The 19,434-nt window shown below is 51.7% G+C and overlaps 1 protein-coding gene across 1 annotated transcript in view; it reads left to right on the top strand.

Annotated features, from left to right (window-relative positions):
* Positions 1-779: 779 nt before the first annotated feature.
* Positions 780-19,434, top strand: part of IPPK (inositol 1,3,4,5,6-pentakisphosphate 2-kinase) — a 62,741-nt gene continuing 44,086 nt past the window's right edge. Inside the window, exons 1-4 of the mRNA XM_011927463.1 lie at positions 780-1,139; positions 12,657-12,704; positions 15,105-15,200; positions 19,313-19,379. Coding sequence (XP_011782853.1) covers positions 1,059-1,139; positions 12,657-12,704; positions 15,105-15,200; positions 19,313-19,379 — 292 coding nt within the window. The 5' untranslated portion in view covers positions 780-1,058. The remainder of the gene's footprint in view (positions 1,140-12,656; positions 12,705-15,104; positions 15,201-19,312; positions 19,380-19,434) is intronic.

The raw sequence follows: 19,434 nt of genomic DNA, 5'->3' as shown, positions 1-19,434 counted from the left end.
GCTAATTTTTGTATTTTTAGTAGAGGCAGGGTTTCACCATGTTGGCCAGGCTGGTCTCGAACTCCTGACCTCAGGTGATCCGCCCGCCTCGGCCTCCCAAAGTGCTGGGATTACAGGCGTAAGCTACCGCGCCCGGCTGTTTACTTTTAAACGAAACAAACAACAAACTTTAAAGCATTTTACCTTACAATGTCGTAACATTGATAGCTGTAACCCCCATAAGCAAAAGCTTGGGGCCTTCATGTTTATGAGTATAAAATGGTCCTGAGACTAAGAGTTTGGGAAATGCGGTAGCTCTATAGAGCGTGCCATTCTTGCCGCCGCATCAGTGAATTTAGGAGCAGGAAGGTCGTCGGTCCTCTGCCTCACCCCCAAGCAGGAGCCTCGCGCTCCAACTGCGTCCCTCGAAGTCTTCGGGCAAAAGCGGGGCTGGGGAGTCCAGTTGTGTCACCAAGCCACGTTTCCTCGCGTGGAATGTTGGACAATGTTTTCTACCTCACAGGACCATCGAAATGACTGCGCTGGGTATCCCCGTGACATGCACGATGAGTTAACACCCTATTCTACAGAAGAAAAAGCTGAGACTCAGAGACGCCAAGAGCTTTGCTGGGGTCCCGCGACTAAGCGGTCCCGAGACCCAGACAACCTGGCCACTCGGGCAGAGCCGGTCACTACCGGGCGCCGAAAAGCCGCCGGCTCCTCCCGCCAGCTACACATCCGGCGCCGAGGCCGGAAGCTTCTCTTCCGGTTCCCAAGACCGCGTTCCGGAAATGAGTCACTCTACCAGTACCTAAAATGGCCGCCGGCCCATCCACCGTCGCGATCAATGTAAGGAAAGTGGTCACGAACCCGGAAGTTGCCCGACTCCGTCATGGCAGGCGCAGGGGGCGTGGCTTCCGGCGGCCGCAGCTTGCTAGTAGCCGCGGCAGGGTCGAGCGGGGGCGGCAGCTGACAGGCGCTCCTCCCCCGACGGCAGCGGCTGGTGCCCAGCGAGGCGGGCGTCCGCCAGCTCGCATCCCCGCGTCCCAGCCCGCGAGGCGCCAGGGCTGCGCCTGGGCATGGAAGAGGGGAAGATGGACGAGAATGAATGGGGGTACCACGGAGAAGGCAATAAGAGCCTGGTGGTGGCCCACGCGCAGGTGAGCGGCGGCCGTGCGGCGCAGGTCCGGTACCTCACCCAGACGGCCGGTATCACCCCGCCCCCAGTATCCGTTTCCCCAGCAGGGTCGGTTCCACGTCCTCCTGGTACCTTCCTCCTCCCCAGCCGGTCTCCGGAATTCCCCCCTACGCCGTGGGTTCCTCATCACCCAGTATCCCCTCTCTACTGGGTCAGTCTCCCATTCCCCCAGATCCTTCTCCTGGCCGGTCTCTCGTCCGTCCCCTCAGTATTCCCGTTCCCCGTCAGAGTCAGTTCCACGGCCCCCTCCCCGCCCCGTCGGTGCCGCTCTCAGCCTCACGCGGTGCCGCCTCCGGCCTGGATGCCCGCCGGACTGCCAGGCCGCAGGGTGGCGGAGGCTTAGCTGGGACAGAGGGCCCGGCCAGCACCGGAGGAAGAAGCAGGGTACCCACAGTGCTGTTCCTCTCAGCACCAAAAGAGTTCAGCCTCGTGAGACTATGGAATTGCTGTGCTGTTAATAGTAAGGGGATGTTACCCACAGGTCCCTTCTCAACCTTTTAGAATTTGAAGGGTTTCACCTGAATTCAATGAGGGTGAAAGTTTTAGAAACTGCAGTAAGATCTCGCAAAGGTGAATCCAAGAGTGAAGGATGTGGGTCTGTGTGAGGGCCCAGATCTCTCTGACCTTTTGCTGTCTGGTACAATCACGCAGGAATGTGGCCGGCTGGAAGGGGGGAGGGGTGTGAGGGAGGCGAGGATAGGTGTCATGTAGGGAGGGGTTAGAGCATGGGTGTTAAAGACACAGGAATCTCAGTTCTACCACTGCCTGGTGGAGGCTCAGTGTCTACATTTGTGAAGTGGAACTACTAATAGAATTCACTTTGTGGGATTGTTGGAAAGATCAGTTATGCAGGAGCCCATCGAGTTATGCTTAGCAAGTGATAATTATCATCCCCTTGGACAGATAGATAAGGTGAAAATAAGAGAGGTTGAGGGCACTACCCGGGTCCAAGAGCTTGTCAGGGATGATGTAGGCAGTGGAGTCCTGCCTTGCTTCTGTTGTTCCTATGCTGGATGCATTGGTCAGCTGTAGTGTAAGCTGCAAACACCCAGGTAGTCCCTAGGTTGTGCCTTTGGATTTTGTTACTCTTTAGCACAAGGAACTAAAGAACAGAGACTACAAGCTTTGCTCAAGATCTTTAGGTGAATTAATGATGGACCAGGCTAACCTGAAGCTGTCCTTCTCTGGTGTAGTCCGCTGTTGGGGACAGTGAGGGATGTTCCCGCGTGAGCCCTTATGTTGGATTACTGTGCCGATCCCCTGAATCCTTTCCCAAAACAAATACTAATCTTCCAATTCCTTGGCAAGATTAGATGTATCTCTGCATTTTAGGTAAACCTAAGGCTTTCTTTAGTGAGGGCTGATATATTAAGTTTCAAAAGTAGTGGCAGATGAAGCAGCAAGTTTCAGGCTTGGAGCAAAAGGACACCCATGCTGAAAGAGCAGAGGCTTTGACGCAGTTGCCTCTGGCACTTGGATCCCTCTGCATGTTCCCGACAAGTACGTGTCCACCCTCTTCCCTGAGTCCACCCCCTTTCCTGAGCAGACATCTCCAGGGCAGCCTGGCGCTACCGTGTTGCACAGCTCTGATTGTAATGCTTGTTTATTTTTATTTATTTATCTATTTAGAAATGGAGTCTTACTCTGTTGCCCAGGCTGGAGTGCAATGGTGCAATCTCGGCTCACTGCAACCTCCGCCTCCTGGTTTCAAGCAATTTTCCTGCCTCAGCCTCCTGAGTAGCTGGGATCACAGGCATGCACCACCATGTCCAGCTAATTTTTGTATTTTTAGTAGAGATGGAGTTTCACCATGTTGGCCAGGCTGGTCTGAAACTCGACTTCAAGTGATCCACCCACCTCGGCCTCCCAAAGTGCTGGGATTACAGGTGTGAGCCACCACGCCAGGTTGATTGTTTATTTTTTCTTTCACCTTTTCAGATTTACCTATAGCCACCAGGCTATTCTGGACCTGTGCTATTCGTTCTTTTTTTTTGAGACGGAGTCTTCCTCTCTCTCCCAGGCAGACAGAGTGCGGTGGTGCAATCTTGGTTCACTGCAACCTCTACCTTCTGGGTTCAAGCAATTCACCTGCCTCAGCCTCCCAAGTAGCTGGAATTACAGGCACCTGCCACCATGCCTGGCTGCTTTTTTTTGTATTTTTAGTAGAGATGGGGTTTCACCATGTTAGCCAGACTGGTTTCAAACTCCGGATCTCAAATGACCCGCCCGCCTCAGCCTCCCAAAGTGCTGGGATTACAGGCGTGAGGAGCCACTGTACCCAGCCTCATTCTTTATTTTAAATCTAAATTTGCTTTACTGTACTCATTCCTGTTTGGTTGTTGTTTTTAGCTCATCATTTGAAATTGAAGATGATCACTGCACGTAGTCTCCTGAGAAAATGTTTCCCATCAGGTTAAGGTCAGACAGAGCCTGTGCCTGATACGGTCACCTGAACCAAGCCGAGCCCACCAGCTCTGCCCTGTGGTGTATTTGCTCAGGCTGTGGACCAAGGAGGAGAGAACAATTCCTGGAAGGCAGCTTTTTAAGAACTGTTGAGTTCGAGCAGAGGGTATGTGTCAGTGGGGTAGAAGATGGGTGAGGGAGAACAGGAGGAGTCTGTGGTCCTGTGGATGCTCAGCATGCACCCGGCCTCCCTGCAGCTGGGTGTGGGAGCAGGTGGACCATGCTACTCTGCTCAACTCCTTAGATCCACCTCATTGGGTCCAAGAGAGAGGGAGGCCTTTGCCAAGTTTTTCCAGGTAAGGAGAGGGTTGCTTTCTCTGAGAGGGCATCAGCTCCTCTCGAAATTGAAATGTCCCTAATGAGTCCTGTGCTGACCCCCATCCCCTCCACTGTGAGAACATGATTCACCTTCAGCCAGCCTGAGCCGGTCCTGCAGGAGCCGAGGTTCTAGGTAAGGAGATCTGCATGGTCATTGGCTGTCAGCACTAGAAGGAGCACAGTGACGTTCTTCCTGCAGTATGCAAACATGGGATGAGAGAGAGCCTTCTGTACAGCGCAGTACTTGTAGGAAATGAGGCCTGGGGATGGAGGAACTAGGCGTGGGCTCTAGGAGGGTGTGCTCAGGGTGGGCAGGAAGGTAAACAGCAGGCCAGCCATAGAGAGGCATTTAAAGGTGTTCCTGACAGAAGGTGGTCAGCTTCCCCAAGGCCCTTCCACTCAGAGATGGCCCAGGACGATTCTCATTTTGCCTGTCAGTTTGCATTCTGCCTCTGGGATGGTTGTGCACCTGAACTTTCCCAGGCGCAGGTAACGACGGTGTTCTCTGCCTTGTGTGGTGTGGACCCTGTGGCATGCTTGAGAGGCTCTCAGCAGCCTGGCATGTTCCCTGGTGGGTGTCTGGAGCTTCAGACACTGACCCTGTGGGGGCTCCTTGGTTGGGGGAACTTCTCATCTGGGCAGTTTCCTTGTTGCAGCCTGAAGGTGCAGTGCTTGGGCTAGTGACCACATCTCAGGTTAGTGAAGTCCACAGGCTGCCCCTTTATGCACTGCCACAGGATTTCTCTCCCGTGTTACGCCTGCACCTGCCTCCTTCACCTTCAGCTTGTTGGTTTTGGCTCAGTGTCCTGTCCTGTGAAGGTCACTTTAGGTTTGGTTTGTCATTCCATCTCCTAGGTGTTTTTAGATCTGGATCATGCACTTGTCTAGGGCACTGAGCCCCTTCCGGACCACCTCAGCCTTGGGGAGCAGGGCCAGAAGGTGGCCCACTCCTGTCATGACACTAAGCCATCGTGATGTTTTCCTTCTTACTGACAGAGGTGACATGAAAGACTTTGCCATTTAGTTGGCCTCCTAGCAAAGAACATTGATCATGTGTGGACAAAGCTGCTCACTTCCAGTTGTTCCAGTTCCGTGACCTTTCTGAGAGTCTGAGAGCTTCAGATCATTTCTGCAAATTGTTTTGGTGCCTGGGGAGTTTTGGTGTCTCTTTGGTACCTGTTTGGTGCCCGGGATGTTTGTCCGGGCATTGAAGGTGTAAAGTTGAAGCAGTCAGGGGCCCTCTTACTGTTTCTCTTCTCATCTTGTGTTTTAAGATTTCTGGTCCATAGATCATATATATACACATATACATATACATATATATGTATGTGTGTGTGTATATATATATTTTTGCCACACAGCATTATTTTATATATCAAAATTTTAATAATTTAGATGATTATTTTGTAGTGGATGGATTAAGTCCTTCATATGAAGACCTGTTTACAATGTTATGTGGAAAAAGCAGGTTACAAAAGAAGATGCATAATGTGGTTATAATTACAAAATGATTGGAAGAAAATACATGAAAATGTTCTAAGTGGCTGTGACTGATAGTATCCTAAATCGCTTTTACTTTTCTTTTGTTAAGTATTTTCTAGATTTCCTACAATGGATATGTATGATACTCAGGAAAAAGGTTAATTTTTAAAAAGTTTATACTCTTTGATTTGCTAATTTCTGTTCTAGCAGTCCGCTCTAAGGAGATAATTAGAAATGTAAATAAAGATCTTGTACACAAAGATATCCGTTACAGAACCACTTAGAACAGGTTAAGTGGAAAGCCAGTGTGCAGTCCTGCAGGGCTGTTAACTGGGCCACACTTCCTGCTGTGGATGCTGGAAGCACATACGTTTATGTTCTCTGTTTTCCCAGCCATATAACATATGCCAAGCCCTTGGCCGCTCCCTTTTACAGTTTTTAGCTGGACCTAGTTGAAATAGTCTGAGCTTTCTGTTACTGCCAGCATTTTGTTTAAAGCAGGGATGTATCTGCATTTGGGATTTTTAATGGCGTTCTGGGCTGACACAGCTGATGCGGCTTCTTTCCTAGTGAGGTTCCTTCTCGTCTCAGCTGAGCTCATTGGAGAGCTGTGCTTGTGGCTCGCTCTTGGTTTATTCCCGTCTTTGTATCTGCAGTTGCGTGGTGAGGTCTGCTTTTTGGTGACTGTCAGCCTGTGATGGTGCCTCTTGTGCACAGGGGTTTGTCGGTTTGGCCTTGGCGCACCTCCTACTTTTACACCTTCTGAGGTGACACAACTGCTTTCCTTCTGCCTTACTGAGCCTCCTTCTTGGTCCGAATTCAGTCAGAGTGAAGCTCCCCAGTGACTTCCTCTGTCTTCTGAGAACTGCTATCCAGGAGGGTGAGAAAAGCATCATTGCTGTGTCTGCAGAGAGCAAGGCTGTGCCTAGGGCCCGGCCACTCCTGCGTTGTTGCCAAGCAGTTGGGAGATCTGAGGGCCAGGACTTGTTCACACTTCCCTGTGGCCCTCACTGTGGGCCTCTCAGCAGCTCTGCTTCCTTTTACAGGTGGCCAGGCTTTCTGTGCCGGTAGGGGTCAGCCCCACACACGAGATGTGCCCATCCCCACAGGCCTCCCCATGTTCTGAGTGTTGTGTGCGTGGGTGGCCTCCCCCATGGCCACACCTGTGCCTGCTTCAGTCCTGCAGAGGACACCATGAGGTCAGGATGGAGTTGCTGAGGCTTGAGAAGGATGTGCCCCGTACGGGGTGGACAAGGGGCCAGCACCTACTGCTCCCTGCCCGCTGGCTGTCTCCAGTCTGGCCTCCCTGCTCTTGCCTGCAGAGTACTGGGCTCCCCTCCTCCACAGGCATCTTGGCGATGTCACATCTTCATCCCGTGTCAAACGGGCTTTGGATTTCTGTCTGAGGCCATGCATTCCCAGTGAAGCCAAGCTCACTCTTGGGAGCACCTCCTGTTGGAGCCCAGTACCGTAAGCCCTGCTTCTTGTTCCCTCCATGGCCCTGCGCATACTGGACATCCCTTTCTGGGTTGCAGAGGTGGACTTCGACACCTCCTGCCCCCAGTGACTGACAGACCCTGGGCAGCCTTCCTCTCTGGCTGGGACAGAGCTGGAGCTGGAGCTGCGGGGGTGGGGTGAGGAGGGTCTACAGGGAGGGCAGCCTCTTGAGACTGGACATTTGGGATCCCCCATGGCCCCTGCCTGGGAGTCATCTTCACAGTTCGGGAGAAGCCGGAGCTGAGCGTTGCTTCTAGAAGGCGGGGGCAGCATCCTGACGGGTGACCCCTGCTGCTGTTCTCTTTTTCTATCTTCCCTTCCCTCAAAAGTCGTCTGATCTCAGCCCCAGTTTATCTCCTCAGCCTGATGGAAGACTTGGCCTTGGTCCTTGTCCTTTGGCCGATCTCTGGAACAGCTGATTTTGTGAGTGACACCCTCCAGAGTGAGTCCTCCGTGGGTGGCGGGAAAGTCTCTCCTTATCCGTCCTGACAGGCTCTTCTAGTTAGTCGCTTTAATTCCACCCATAAGGTGCCCCCTCAGGCTTCCCATTGGCAGGTGTCCCTTTTATTGGGGTTTTTGCGGCCTTCTATTTTTATTTAACACCAATTGTCGCTTCTCTCTGAAAATACAGAATATCAGAAGGAAGGAAGTGGAAAACACCCAGTATTCCTCCATGAAGAGAACAACTTTTGTTAACACTTTGGTGCACTTTCTTCTAGTCTTTTTCTACTTACTGTCAAGCATCGCTTCGCACCAGGGATGCATTCTGAGAGCTGCATTGTTAGGTGATGATGTCATATGAACACACCTAGATGGTAGAGCCTGCCTCACGCCCAGGCTGTATGGGGCAGCCTGTGGCTCCTAGTCCTCGGTCCTAGTCCTCAGACGCATGCAGCATGGTTCTGGACTGAGTGCTGCAGGCCGTTGGGACACGATGGGAAGTGTCTAATGGGAAGTGGGACACAATGAGAATCTAAACGTAGAAACTGTGGTATTATAATCCTATGGGACACAGCATTGTTTCATGCAGTCCATCGCTGACCCAAGTGTCGTTATGTGATCCATGACTGTATTTTGCCTTTATTAGGTAGTTAAGAATACTACGTATCTGTTTCTGTTTTGGGATTTTTTTCACTTAATTTTATAGCACAAATATGTAGAAAATCCTCATGCACGTCTTGCAGGATGCTCGGGGCTCCCAGTGTTGCGCTGGCGATCCTCGTGGGTGGGCTTTGCCGAAAGTCTTCTTACATACGTCTTTGGGCTTCTGCTGCTCAGGTTGGGCTCTTGGGTAAATCAGGCTCCTTGGCACACGTTGCAAATTGCATTCCACACGGCCGTGCCACCTGCCCTCCCACTGCAGCCCAGGAAGGGATTTTTATTGAAATGCTTTTTGCCACTTTTGTAAGTGATGAATTGTGTCCCTTAACTTTTTAAATCTTGGGGTTATTTAGTGTGTGTGTATAAATGCATCACTCCTCTTGTTCTTCCTATTGTTTGGTGTTTTTGACCTGTTAAAATCCTTGATTTTCATCGAATTTTCCAAGGCAGAAGCTTCCCTGTTACCAAGAGTACAGGTGCAGCTTGGGCCTTGGTCTAGCATTGCTCTTGTTAAGAAACACCCCAGCCCTCAGACTGCAGAAGTGTCAAGGTCTTCCCTTCCAATCTTAACCCTTTTGCTTCACTTTTTTTTGTTTTTTGAGAGGGAGTTTCGCTCTTGTTGCCCAGGCTGGAGTGCAATGGCGCAATCTTGGCTCACTGCAACCTCCGCCTGTCAGGTTCAAGCGATTCTGCTTCAACCTCCCGAGTAGCTGGGATTACAGGTGTGTGTCACCACGCCTGGCTAATTTTGTATTTTTAGTAGAGACAGGGTTTCTCCATGTTGGTCAGGCTGTTCTCGAACTCCTGACCTCAGGTGATCTGCCTGCCTCGGCCTCCCAAAGTACTGGGATTACGGGCGTGAGCCACTGCGCCTGTCCCTTTTTCTTCACTTTCAACATTTTATTCTAGACGTTAAGAAGAAGGTAAGCTTCAACTATCTGGTTTCAGATACTTTTTGAAAGAGGAATAGTGTCATTATCTCTGTAGCTGGTTAGGACGTGGTGAGCTGGCAGGAGCTCAGAGCCTGCCGGGATGTTGGTTCTTGCCCCCTCCTTCATGGGAAGTCCCCCAGGTGGCTGTGTTCACCCCCCTTCCCCAGCCATGGGTGCCCCTTGGACTCATTGTGTCTTTCTGCTAATGAGAGCTGCTATGGTGTGTTTTCACCTGTTTCCTGCCAGCTGCCTGCGTGAGGGTAGTAGAGCCCTATGGCCTATGCATTACTGAAGCCCTCAGCCTGGCACATCTCGGGGACCACCCACCTCAGCCAGCCTAGCCTGATCAGGCCCCTCACATGGGGCAGTTGGCATGGGCTGTAGAGGCTAGGTGAGCTGAATGTGTCTGAGTTTTGGTATTAATGAAAACTGGCTGATACTGTGGTTCCTCTGGGGGTGTGTGGGTGGGTAGATTTCTTGTGATAGTTTTTGGATCATAAATGGGTGGGTGGAGAAAGCAGTTTCCCTTGAAATGGACGAATCATTGTATTCAGGTTTCCTTGGTTGGCTGTGGCTCTTGGGCTCCGTAATGGGAAGGGATAGCAGATTTCCCGTGAGTGACAGCAGGGAGGTCAAGCTACTGTGTTTGGATGTGGTGGTGGAGGAAATGTGAGGAAGGGGCTCAGAGGGCTGAGCGGGAGGGCCGCTTTGGGCTTCTCTGCCCAGGCTTGGAAGGCTTGTGTCCATACCCTCTCCTGGGGGCAGCACAGTACCCAGTGCCCCCAGCCCCTGCTGGTGACTCAGTAGCAGCGAGGAGCCTGGCCACCAGAAAGATGCTGAGAACCTCCCAGGGTCCAGGCCGTCCTCTAAACTTGGCTTCATCCCATGTGACCTTGACCTTTGGGGTCAAGGCCTTGATCTTCCCTCATTCTGTAAACCGGGATTCAGTTGCCCACCTTAGAGGGAGAGACGGCTGGAGATGATGGACTTTAGGAGTGTATCGTGGGCCCTGAAGCACTGGTACTAGCACCTGCTGGCTATTGAAATAATAATTATTAATAAGTGCTAGTGGGAAGAATGGTGTTATTTTATTATCCACAAGGACTGAGGCCTAAGGCCTGCAATCATTTAGGCCCGACATCTTTTTCTCCTGGGACCTGTGTATGGTTTTTCTTTGTATAGTGCCCTGTTCAACTTATTTTTAAATCCCAGCACTTTGGGAGGCCGAGACGGGCGGATCACGAGGTCAGGAGTTCGAGACCATCCTGGCTAACACGGTGAAACCCCGTCTCTACCTAAAAAAGTACAAAAAGCTAGCCGGGCAAGGTGGCTGGTGCCTGTAGTCCCAGCTACTCGGGAGGCTGAGGCAGGAGAATGGCGTAAACCCGGGAGGCGGAGCTTGCAGTGAGCTGAGATCCGGCCACTGCACTCCAGCCCGGGTGACAGAGCGAGACTCTGTCTAAAAAAAAAAAAAAAAAAAATTTTTCTTCATAAGCCAGATAATGGCTTTCTGAATTATACTTTATGTGAGTAGTTTTGTATGTAATAATCATAGGAAATTTATAATTTCCATTTATAAATAGACAGAAAAGACCAGTTGTTCCCGCCTTTCCTGGCAACAGAGTGGCAGGGAACTTTGGAAAGCTGAGTCCGTATTAGCAGGTGACTGCTGCCAGGGGAGGGGGTCCTATGTTCTTGTAGTTGGCATTTCTGTTCATGGGCCCACTGAACTCCTTCCTCTGAGGCTACAGTGGGGAATTTCTTTGAAGAGAAAGCTCGTGTGTCTCGGCCTGGCGTCACCCTGCTCAGGACTGCTCAGGACTGCTTTGCTACAAAAGTCCATTGTGCAGCTTATGAGTTAGTTCTGTGATAAACCGAGAAAGGCCTTGCTTTCCTGTAGGTGCTGCAGAGCTCTGTGCATGCAGTCTGGCAGGTGAGTAAGCTTGGTTCCTGTGGGTGGCGGGGTTTGCCCTGTGTGAGGGACAGGGTGAGAGCTTGCACCATGGCAGCCTGGGTCAGTTTACACTAATCAGGGATTTAATGTCATATATTTTCTTATTGTGTTGATTTTCAAGCATGACCCTCAGTCACACTGACACATCACTAGCAGGGCATCGCTGAATGCGTGCCATCGGTGGAGAGCTCTACTGTGTTTGGTGCCTAATTGTTGGAGGGCGGGTCAGGCACACTCAGCACACACTGTCATGTGCAGGTGAGGAGCAAATACACTTTTAGGGAACGAGCTTCTGGAGAGCTGTCGAGAGTTAGGACTTCTGTTCATCAGCTTCTGCCTCTCCTTAAATGGTGGTGGAATTATAGTTCCATTACAATGATCCTTAGCCAGTCAGTTCCCATGATTGATTGTTGATGCCTGCCTTCAGCTTGGGAGGGAACAGCGGTGGCATGCATGCCATTGATCGTGGCTTCCCCAGGTCTCAGCTTGGGGCTCAAGGAGGGGACAGCTATCTGCAGCACAGCGAGCCGGGAGCATGGCACTGGCTGGGAACTGGAGCTCAGTCAGAGGAGCCCAGGGGGCCGGGTGCCTGGGATTTAAGAGCAACAACGTACATTGTCTAAATAGGGCTGTGGGGAGCGGGCGGGGGAGTCTGGCTTGGTCTCCATAGGGCCTTTGTTGCTCCTTAGGCATCTTTTGATCTAGAAAATGGCCCTTTCTAAGCCGTCTTCGGTGCAGCCTGCTTCCTCCCTCCTGCTTAGGCTTTGCCCTGTGGCCTCAGCAGGGGCGCTACCCAGGGCGTTGGACCCCCCACCCTTGCACTGCAACTAGAGCCCCTCCCAGGTGTGTTCTCCTTCCGACATATGATATATGTTCTTAGAATGTATGTTTTGAACATTTAACAAATTGAAATATTCAAAATAAAGATAAATTAAAAAGAAGTTACCATAATCATTGCTACTTGGAGATGTGGTTAAACTTGTGCCGAATGTCCTTTCAGACCTTTTGATGTAGACACATCATACTTATTTTATTTAAACATTTTTATTTTAAAAACTTGAAGTGTAACATATCTACAGAAAAGTACTCAGATCATGGGTATAGCTTAATTATCACAAAGTAAGCAGACCCGTAATCCTCTGACCAGTCCCTTCTAGAACCTTCCTCAGCAACTATTCATGCACACCCAAGGGGTGGGCACAAGGGGTCAGTGTTACCTGTATTTTGAGCTTTATGTAAATAGAATTACACCCATACGTGTGTGTGTGTGTGTACGTGTGTTTCTCTTTTTATGAAAATTGGCTCATTCCATAAGCCCTGTTCGGTAACTTTTTTTGTGTAGCAGTATGTGATGACCACACATCTATGTCTGTAAATACTGATCTTTCTTATCAATCACTGACTGGTATTACATGGTTTGAAATGTGTGCCACTGTGTTTAAACCATCTCATTGTTGGGCATTTAGGTTATTTCCATTTTATTTCTTTTCCTTAAGATCAAGTCCTGGGAGGGGCTGATGGGTCAGAGGCCGAAGGTTCCTGTCGTCCCGCTGCCCAGTGTGCCCTCGCTGGGTCCCAGCCCTGGCCTCTCTGCCCTGGGGGCTTCCCAGCCTCCTTGCCGCGAAGCCTCACTGTGGGCTTTGTCCACTGAGGATGGGACTCCCAAACTGACCGGCACCTCGTGCCTTGGCTTTGAGCAAATATTCATCAGATGTGTGTTATTTTCCAACAGCGCTGTGTTGTGCTGCGGTTTCTGAAGTTTCCTCCAAATAGGAAGAAGGTAAGATGGGTGGGTTTGCACCCAGACGTTACAACAATTATTTAAGAGAACTCTGATTTCTTTTTTCCGACGTAGAAATATTGATGCTAGTTGTAGGATTCAAAGATGACACAAGCATTCAGAGCAGGAAGTGGTGTGCCCATCATTCCGGATGTAAAACCGACTGGGCCCAGCATGTTGACCTGTGTGTCACTGTGGTAGTCCCTGTGGCCTTCAGCCAGGAGCTGCCCTAGCCTGGCACGTAGGTCCTGCTCAGAGGGACCTGCTTGTGGCGAGGACCCCAGGACCAGGCAAACTTTGCCTTGCCGAGTTCCTTAGCACCTGCTGCCTCAGTTTCCCCATCTCTGGAATTGTATCTATGAAAATAGAGTCTCCAGTGCTGTGGTAGACAGTCTATGTTAAACATTGAGGTGGAAGGGAGTTGTTAGGTTTCTTTTCTGTGAGTCATCCAAGCAAAATGCCATCGACCACCCGTAAAAAAGCATTGCCCTTTCGTTTTTGACCACTGAGTTGCAACTTTCTGTGCAAATCTCTGTTGGTCCTGGGGTGCATACTGAGTCGCGGAGGCTTCCTGCATTAATGGCCCTTCTCTGCTCCCCATTGATGTGTGTGGGTCCTCTGAGGGGACACATGCAGCTGAGCTGGGGGTGAGCTCCTGGACGGTGGCTGTTCCACTGTGGGGCAGGCAGAGGCTGGCTTGGGCGAGGGTAAGGGGTTGATGAGTCACTGCCCCTTGAGGGCTCCTGGGAGATGGCGGGTTGGAGCATCTGAGGTAGAGGTCATAGAAAGGGAGGCCGGGGGGTTGTGGTGGGTGGAGGTGACAGCTGCCGCATGGGCACAATAGAAAGAAGGGAGAGAGCCATGGGAGAAAGCTGCTGTTGGTGGGGCCACAGTGGGTGTGGGGTCGGGGTGGGCAGGCAGGGGAGGATAGGAAGGCCCCACTGTCTTCCGGTTTCTGCCTCAGCTGCTGAAGAGAAACAGGCCAAGGTGGTTTTGGTTTGTGGAATCCATGCCATGGAAACAAAGTCCCTGTGGCTGCCTCCAGCCTTCTCTGTCCCCTTCTTTGCCAAATTCAGTGGCTGCAGAGCCTAAACCACCCTGACCTTGACTCCCCCAAGGCCTGGCCTCTGTGGACCCTGTCAGATCTATGTCCACAGATGTGAGCGGGGCAGTGTCTGCCAGCAGTTGGCTACATATCCTCTGTAAATGACATAATGTGACACACTGTGTGATCAGTGGAGACTTGAGTGGTCACTTTTCTGTTCACCAGGGGGTCTTTTTCTTTTTTGAGACAAGAGTCTCGCCCTGCCGCCCAGGCTGGAGTGCAGTGGTACGGTCTCGGCTCACCACAACCTCTGCCTCCTGGGTTCAAGTGATTCTCCCGCCTCAGTCTCCTGAGTAGCTAGGATTACAGGTGCCTGCCACCACGCCTGGCTAATTTTTGTATTTTTAGTAGAAATATGATTTCACAATGTTGACCAGGCTGCTCTTGAACTCCTGACCTTAGGTGATCCGCCTGGCTTGACCTCCCAAAGTGCTGGGATTACAGGCGTGAGCCACTGTGCCTGGCCAGGGTTTTTTTTTGTCAGAAGCTGTGACCGCAGCTGTACCGGGCTACTGGGTGTGTTCTGGAGTTTTCTATCAGGCTTAGTTCGGACTGTTTTTGTTGCACAGCCACAGGACACCTGCACGTGCTGTGACCGTGCGGGCAGCAGGTTCTCCAGAGGCTACGGGGGCACAGGGCAGCTGCACAGTCCTGGGATCTTCTCGAGCATGAGCCAGGCACTGGGCACCTCCAGGCCTGCCCTGGATGAGCACCCACAAAGGCAGGTGCCCTGCGGGGAGCAGCAAGACTGCCAGGCCAGCCTTTGTGGGTGTTTTCCAGGAGCAGCCTACCAGGGGCCCTCTGGGCTTCTCACCTTTGAGACAGGTTGAGAGACATGGGGATGATTTCTGTCTCAACCAGTTTCATCACCTTACTGATTCTTTAAGAACCTCTAACTGGGGAAAGAATGTTCTACATTTAGAGGCTAACGAGTAAAATCTCTTTAGAGATTGAGATGTGAGATGTCAGAGGTTTTCAAAGTCACATTCCTTGGAAGGCATGTTTAGGGGCCGCTTTGGGAGAAGGGCAGACGGGAGGCGGCAGCAGTGCGGTCCTCAGACTGCTACCTTCCCAAGTCTGGGCTGGGGAGGGTGGCATGGCTGGGGAGGGACGCTGGTGAGGCGGGGCACTGGGGACCTTCCCCTGGGTCTGAGGGCCATCACTCGGGTTCTATCTGTGGCTGGGACGTCCCCGCTGCTTGTGGCAGAGTCTGTGATGGTTTTTGCCTCTCCCCTCAAGCAGGGCTCTGTTGGGAGGTCCCATCATGAAGGCTTTCTTGTGGTTGTCTCTTACAGACCTCGGAAGAGATATTCCAACACCTGCAGAACATAGTGGACTTTGGCAAAAATGTCATGAAGGAGTTTTTGGGGGAGAACTATGTTCATTGTGGGGTAAGTGCTTTTTATTCATGTCTGAATTCTTGGGGATGTTTTGCGTCAGTACTGCCAGCTTCCTGGTGATCTTCTGGAACTTTGTGGTTAATGATAACTCGCATCCAGCTAGTCTCCAAGTGCTTCTCATTTGCTGTGCTGGGTGGCAGCGGAGCGGATACTGCAGTTTCCTAGCTGAGAAGCCTGGAGTTCAGAGGGCCCACATGAGTCCCTGCTCCCGAGGACCCGTCTGCTGGCCCTCCTGGAGGCTCCTGCTGGGTGAGGGCTCTTGAGCAGCATCCAGTGCCACTACGCCTCAAGGAATGGCTTTGCTCTCTGCCCCTGGGCACCTTTGAACACAGGACGCCCAATATGGGAGGGTGGCAGGGCCTACTGGTGCCATCCTGGGTGCGGCTCATCACACCCAGGAAGGGCCTCAGCTGCTCAATGGATGTTAAAAGCTGGGGTTTAGAGAAAAGCCGTGGGAGCCTCTGGGTGTTGCCGCCTGTGCTGGGGTCTGTGGGAATGGGACCAGGGTTGCCAGCCCTGGCTCACCTCTTGCCTGGGGCTGTGCTCTGAGCAGATCTGTGGTTTTGAGGCCTGGACAGGCCCCTGGGCCCCACCCTTCTCCAGCCGCTGTGGGCACGTGACTTGCCTCCAGCCTGTTCACTGCACTGTTGTGGTGTTGGGAGCATTTGGAGGTCCCCTGTTAGGAAGATTCATGTAGTTTTTTCCCCAGGGCATATCCCTTGGATGGTTCTGTGCCGTGACCAGTTTTCTCCTTGAGGCAGGAACATTCTTAGAGGCGAGATCCACCAGAAGCCTCTGTGACTGGAGGACTCGTGTGGTGATGGCCCTTGTTGGCCAGGGGCATGGGATTAGACTCGAGGTCCCATTGGCTACCTGGTGGGGTGAGCGTTGGGGACTGCTCTGAGGGAGGGGACAGGACGGGGAGCATTTCCAGCAGTCAGCAGTCTGGCTCTGGGTTTGTCCTCAGTGGGAAGGGTCACAGTAAATGAACCCACAGCAAACAGGGCTCAATCCACAAGGCCGCCTGTGAGTGCATTTCCTCCGCCCTGAGATACCGACAAAGTGAAGCAGAGCTTGTTTGCGCTGCAGGTGAGCGTGTCCCAGTGGGACGCCGCTGGGCTCTGGCGCAGTGGGAAGGTGGGCAGAGCCCATTTCAGGCTGACGATGCACCCCTCAGGGTGGCTGCATCTGCAGGGCCACACAGGGCCACGTGAGGGAAGAACAGAGGTGTCGGCGAGTCGGGCAAAGCGTAGCGTTTCCCTCCTGCTGGTTGTGAGGCAAGATACAACCAGCCCTGTGATGACTGTGAGACAGAGACAGGGACAGCCACACCCTGGCTCCTGGCCCTGCCCGGTGGGTGTGACGCTGGTCTGGGCCTGTCTCCAGTGCTGGGTCTGGGAGCTGGAGAGTTTAGGAAATGGGGAAGGGGCAGAAGCTGCTTGCCTTGTTCTTCCACTGTTGCTACTTACATACTGGAGGAACCTGAAGGCTCAGAAGTTCCAGCTCGCTGCTGCTGTGGGCCAAATCCTGGTGAGGTTGGACACTCTCTGGCGCCAGCCTCAGCTCTGTTGGAACCTCACATGCTGACAGTTAGTTCTGTGCTGTGGCCCAGTTTTCAGGCAGGAGACACAAGGAGTGAAGGGACAGCCAGGCTGGCGGCTCCTTGTCCTTCTGAGCAATTGTCCCTTTGCCATTTAGAGGGTGATGCTTGGAGGTCCTCCCACATCTCAGCACCCAGGTTACAGGGAGCTCTGTGGGAATTCCAGGGGACAGCTCCAGGAGGGGACTTCTGTGGGTTTTCCCTCTGGTCCTCTTAGGTGAATGCCTTGTGCAGGAGCTGGTTGGTGCGTCCTCACATGGTTGGATGGTGGCGTGGTCCACACTCGCCAATGCAGTTGGACTTGTAAGAGGATGCTTACTGTCAGTATTTGTTTGTTTTTGTTTTCTATCTCGCTCTGTCACCCAGGCTGGAGTGCAGTGGTGCGATCATGGTTCGCTGCAGCCTCAACCTCCCAGACTCAAGTGATCCTCCTGTCTCAGACCCCTGCCCGAGTAGCTGGGACTACTGGTGTGCACCACCACCACACCCAGCTAATTTTAGTTGTTTTTTTTTTTTTTTTTTTTGAGGCGGAGTCTCGCTCTGTCGCCGGGGCTGGAGTGCAGTGGCCAGATCTCAGCTCACTGCAAGCTCCGCCTCCCGGGTTTACGCTATTCTCCTGCCTCAGCCTCCCGAGTAGCTGGGGCTACAGGCGCCTGCCACCTCGCCCTGCTAGTTTTTTTTTGTATTTTTAGTAGAGACGAGGTTTCACCGTGTTAGTCAGGATGGTCTCGATCTCCTGACCTCGTGATCCGCCCGTCTCGGCCTCCCAAAGTTCTGGGATTACAGGCTTGAGCCACCGCGCCTGGCCAGTTTTTTTTTTTTTTTGGTGGGAACTGAGTTTCACCATGTTGGGCAGGCTGGTCTCGAACTCTTGGGCTCAAGTGATCAGCCCGCCTTGTCCTCCCAAAGTGCTGGGATTATAGGTGTGAGCCACTGTACCAGGCCAGCATTTTATTTTGACTTTAAACACAGATATGCTTATTATAAAATCAATGATTTACAGCTGTTGGAAATAAACCCAGGTCTGCTTTTCACCTGGGTGACTGTGAGTTCAGGACGTGCATGGGCAGACAGGGGTGTGGAGGGTCGTTGCCCTGTATGTGGACCTGAGACCTGCGTGGCTGCTGTGTCTCCCAGTAGTATGTGCTGTGGGGTGGGGGCCAAGGCAGAGGGAGTGCCTTGTGTGGTTCTGGGCGATGGTTCCCACACGCGAGGCATCCAGAGTCGGCATCCACGCCTTTTGTGCTTTTGCTTTCTTTGAAGTGGAGCCAGAACTTGGACTTCATGGAGATGATCCAATTTACGAATTTTTTGTTTTGTTTTTGAGACACAGTCTCGCTCTGTTGCCCCGGCTGGAGTGGCGTAATCTCAGCTCACTGCAACCTCTGCCTCCCGGGTTCAAGCAATTCTCCTGCCTTAGCCTCCTGAGTAGCTGGGACTACAGGCGTGCGCCACCACACCCGGCTAATTTTGTATTTTTGGGAGAGATGTGGTTTTACCATGTTGGTCAGGCTGGTCTCGAACTCCTGACCTTGTGATCCACCTGCCTTGACCTCCCAAAGTGCTGGGATTACAGGCGTGAGCCAACGCGCTCGGCCTCAATTTACAAATTTTCGAATGTTTACATTCCCCACTCTTGTCCATTGTGTCACCTTACCTAATTCTGTACTAAGTTTATAATAAGTCACATTTTGTTGCTTTATAGCATGTTTAGGTAAATGACCAATCACGAGTGAAACTGGCGCAGCTGACTGGGAGCGGACAGGGTGGTGGTGGAGGGGCATGGGTGTGACGGCGCAGGGTGGGGAAGGCATGGTCTCTGTGGGCAGGATCCCACCATTCTTAGCCTAGCAGATCTCCTTTGTCCCTTTGGGACTTTTTCAGAAGTCACAATTCTGCCAATCTAGAAACACGAGAGGTTGGGGAGATGGTAAGCAATGTGGCTTAAATAAAAACCTTTCATCTGGGAAACTGCACGGAAGAGCCATGTGGAGGACAATGCTGGTTATGCAGCATCCTCCAGGGCTGAGGAGGCACAGGCCACCTTCCTGAGATAAGTGATTCTTCAGATGCTGAGCTGCTCCTCAGGTGGAAGCGTGAGGTCCTCAGGTCGTCTGAGTGGTCGGTAAGGGTCTTCCATGTGGTCTAAGAACTGCTGTGGGTCCATAAATGCTGTGAAGACCAGAAGGGATGCTTGGTGGTGAGAGACGCTGACCTTGAGGCTGGTCACCACCGTGGGCCCAGCCATTCTGAGAGCTGACCACCGATTGCAGTGAAATGTTCATGTCTCTGTTTAACCTGGACATGTCCTGAAAATAATAGAGCAGCTTTTATTCCCAAAACCCACACACTGATTTTTTTAAGCAGTAAACTTTAAAAGATATTATAAATTACACATAACATAAAAACCTGCAGCTCAACTATTTTTAGGCCTGCAGTTCTGTGGCATTGTGTTCATGTCATTGTGCAATTCACACTGAGAATTTTGTGTATTTTCTTACAGGAAGTTGTTCAGCTACCTTTAGAGTTTGTGAAACAGCTTTGTTTAAAGATACAATCTGAAAGACCAGGTAAGGGTGTTTAACTTACAAATATTGTTTGTAATTTAAAATATTCCATTTGAAA

This window comes from Colobus angolensis, unplaced genomic scaffold (genome assembly GCF_000951035.1).
Source record: "Colobus angolensis palliatus isolate OR3802 unplaced genomic scaffold, Cang.pa_1.0 Scaffold72, whole genome shotgun sequence".
In the NCBI taxonomy this organism is placed as follows: domain Eukaryota; kingdom Metazoa; phylum Chordata; class Mammalia; order Primates; family Cercopithecidae; genus Colobus; species Colobus angolensis.
This window is presented reverse-complemented; position numbering and strand designations above follow the sequence as displayed.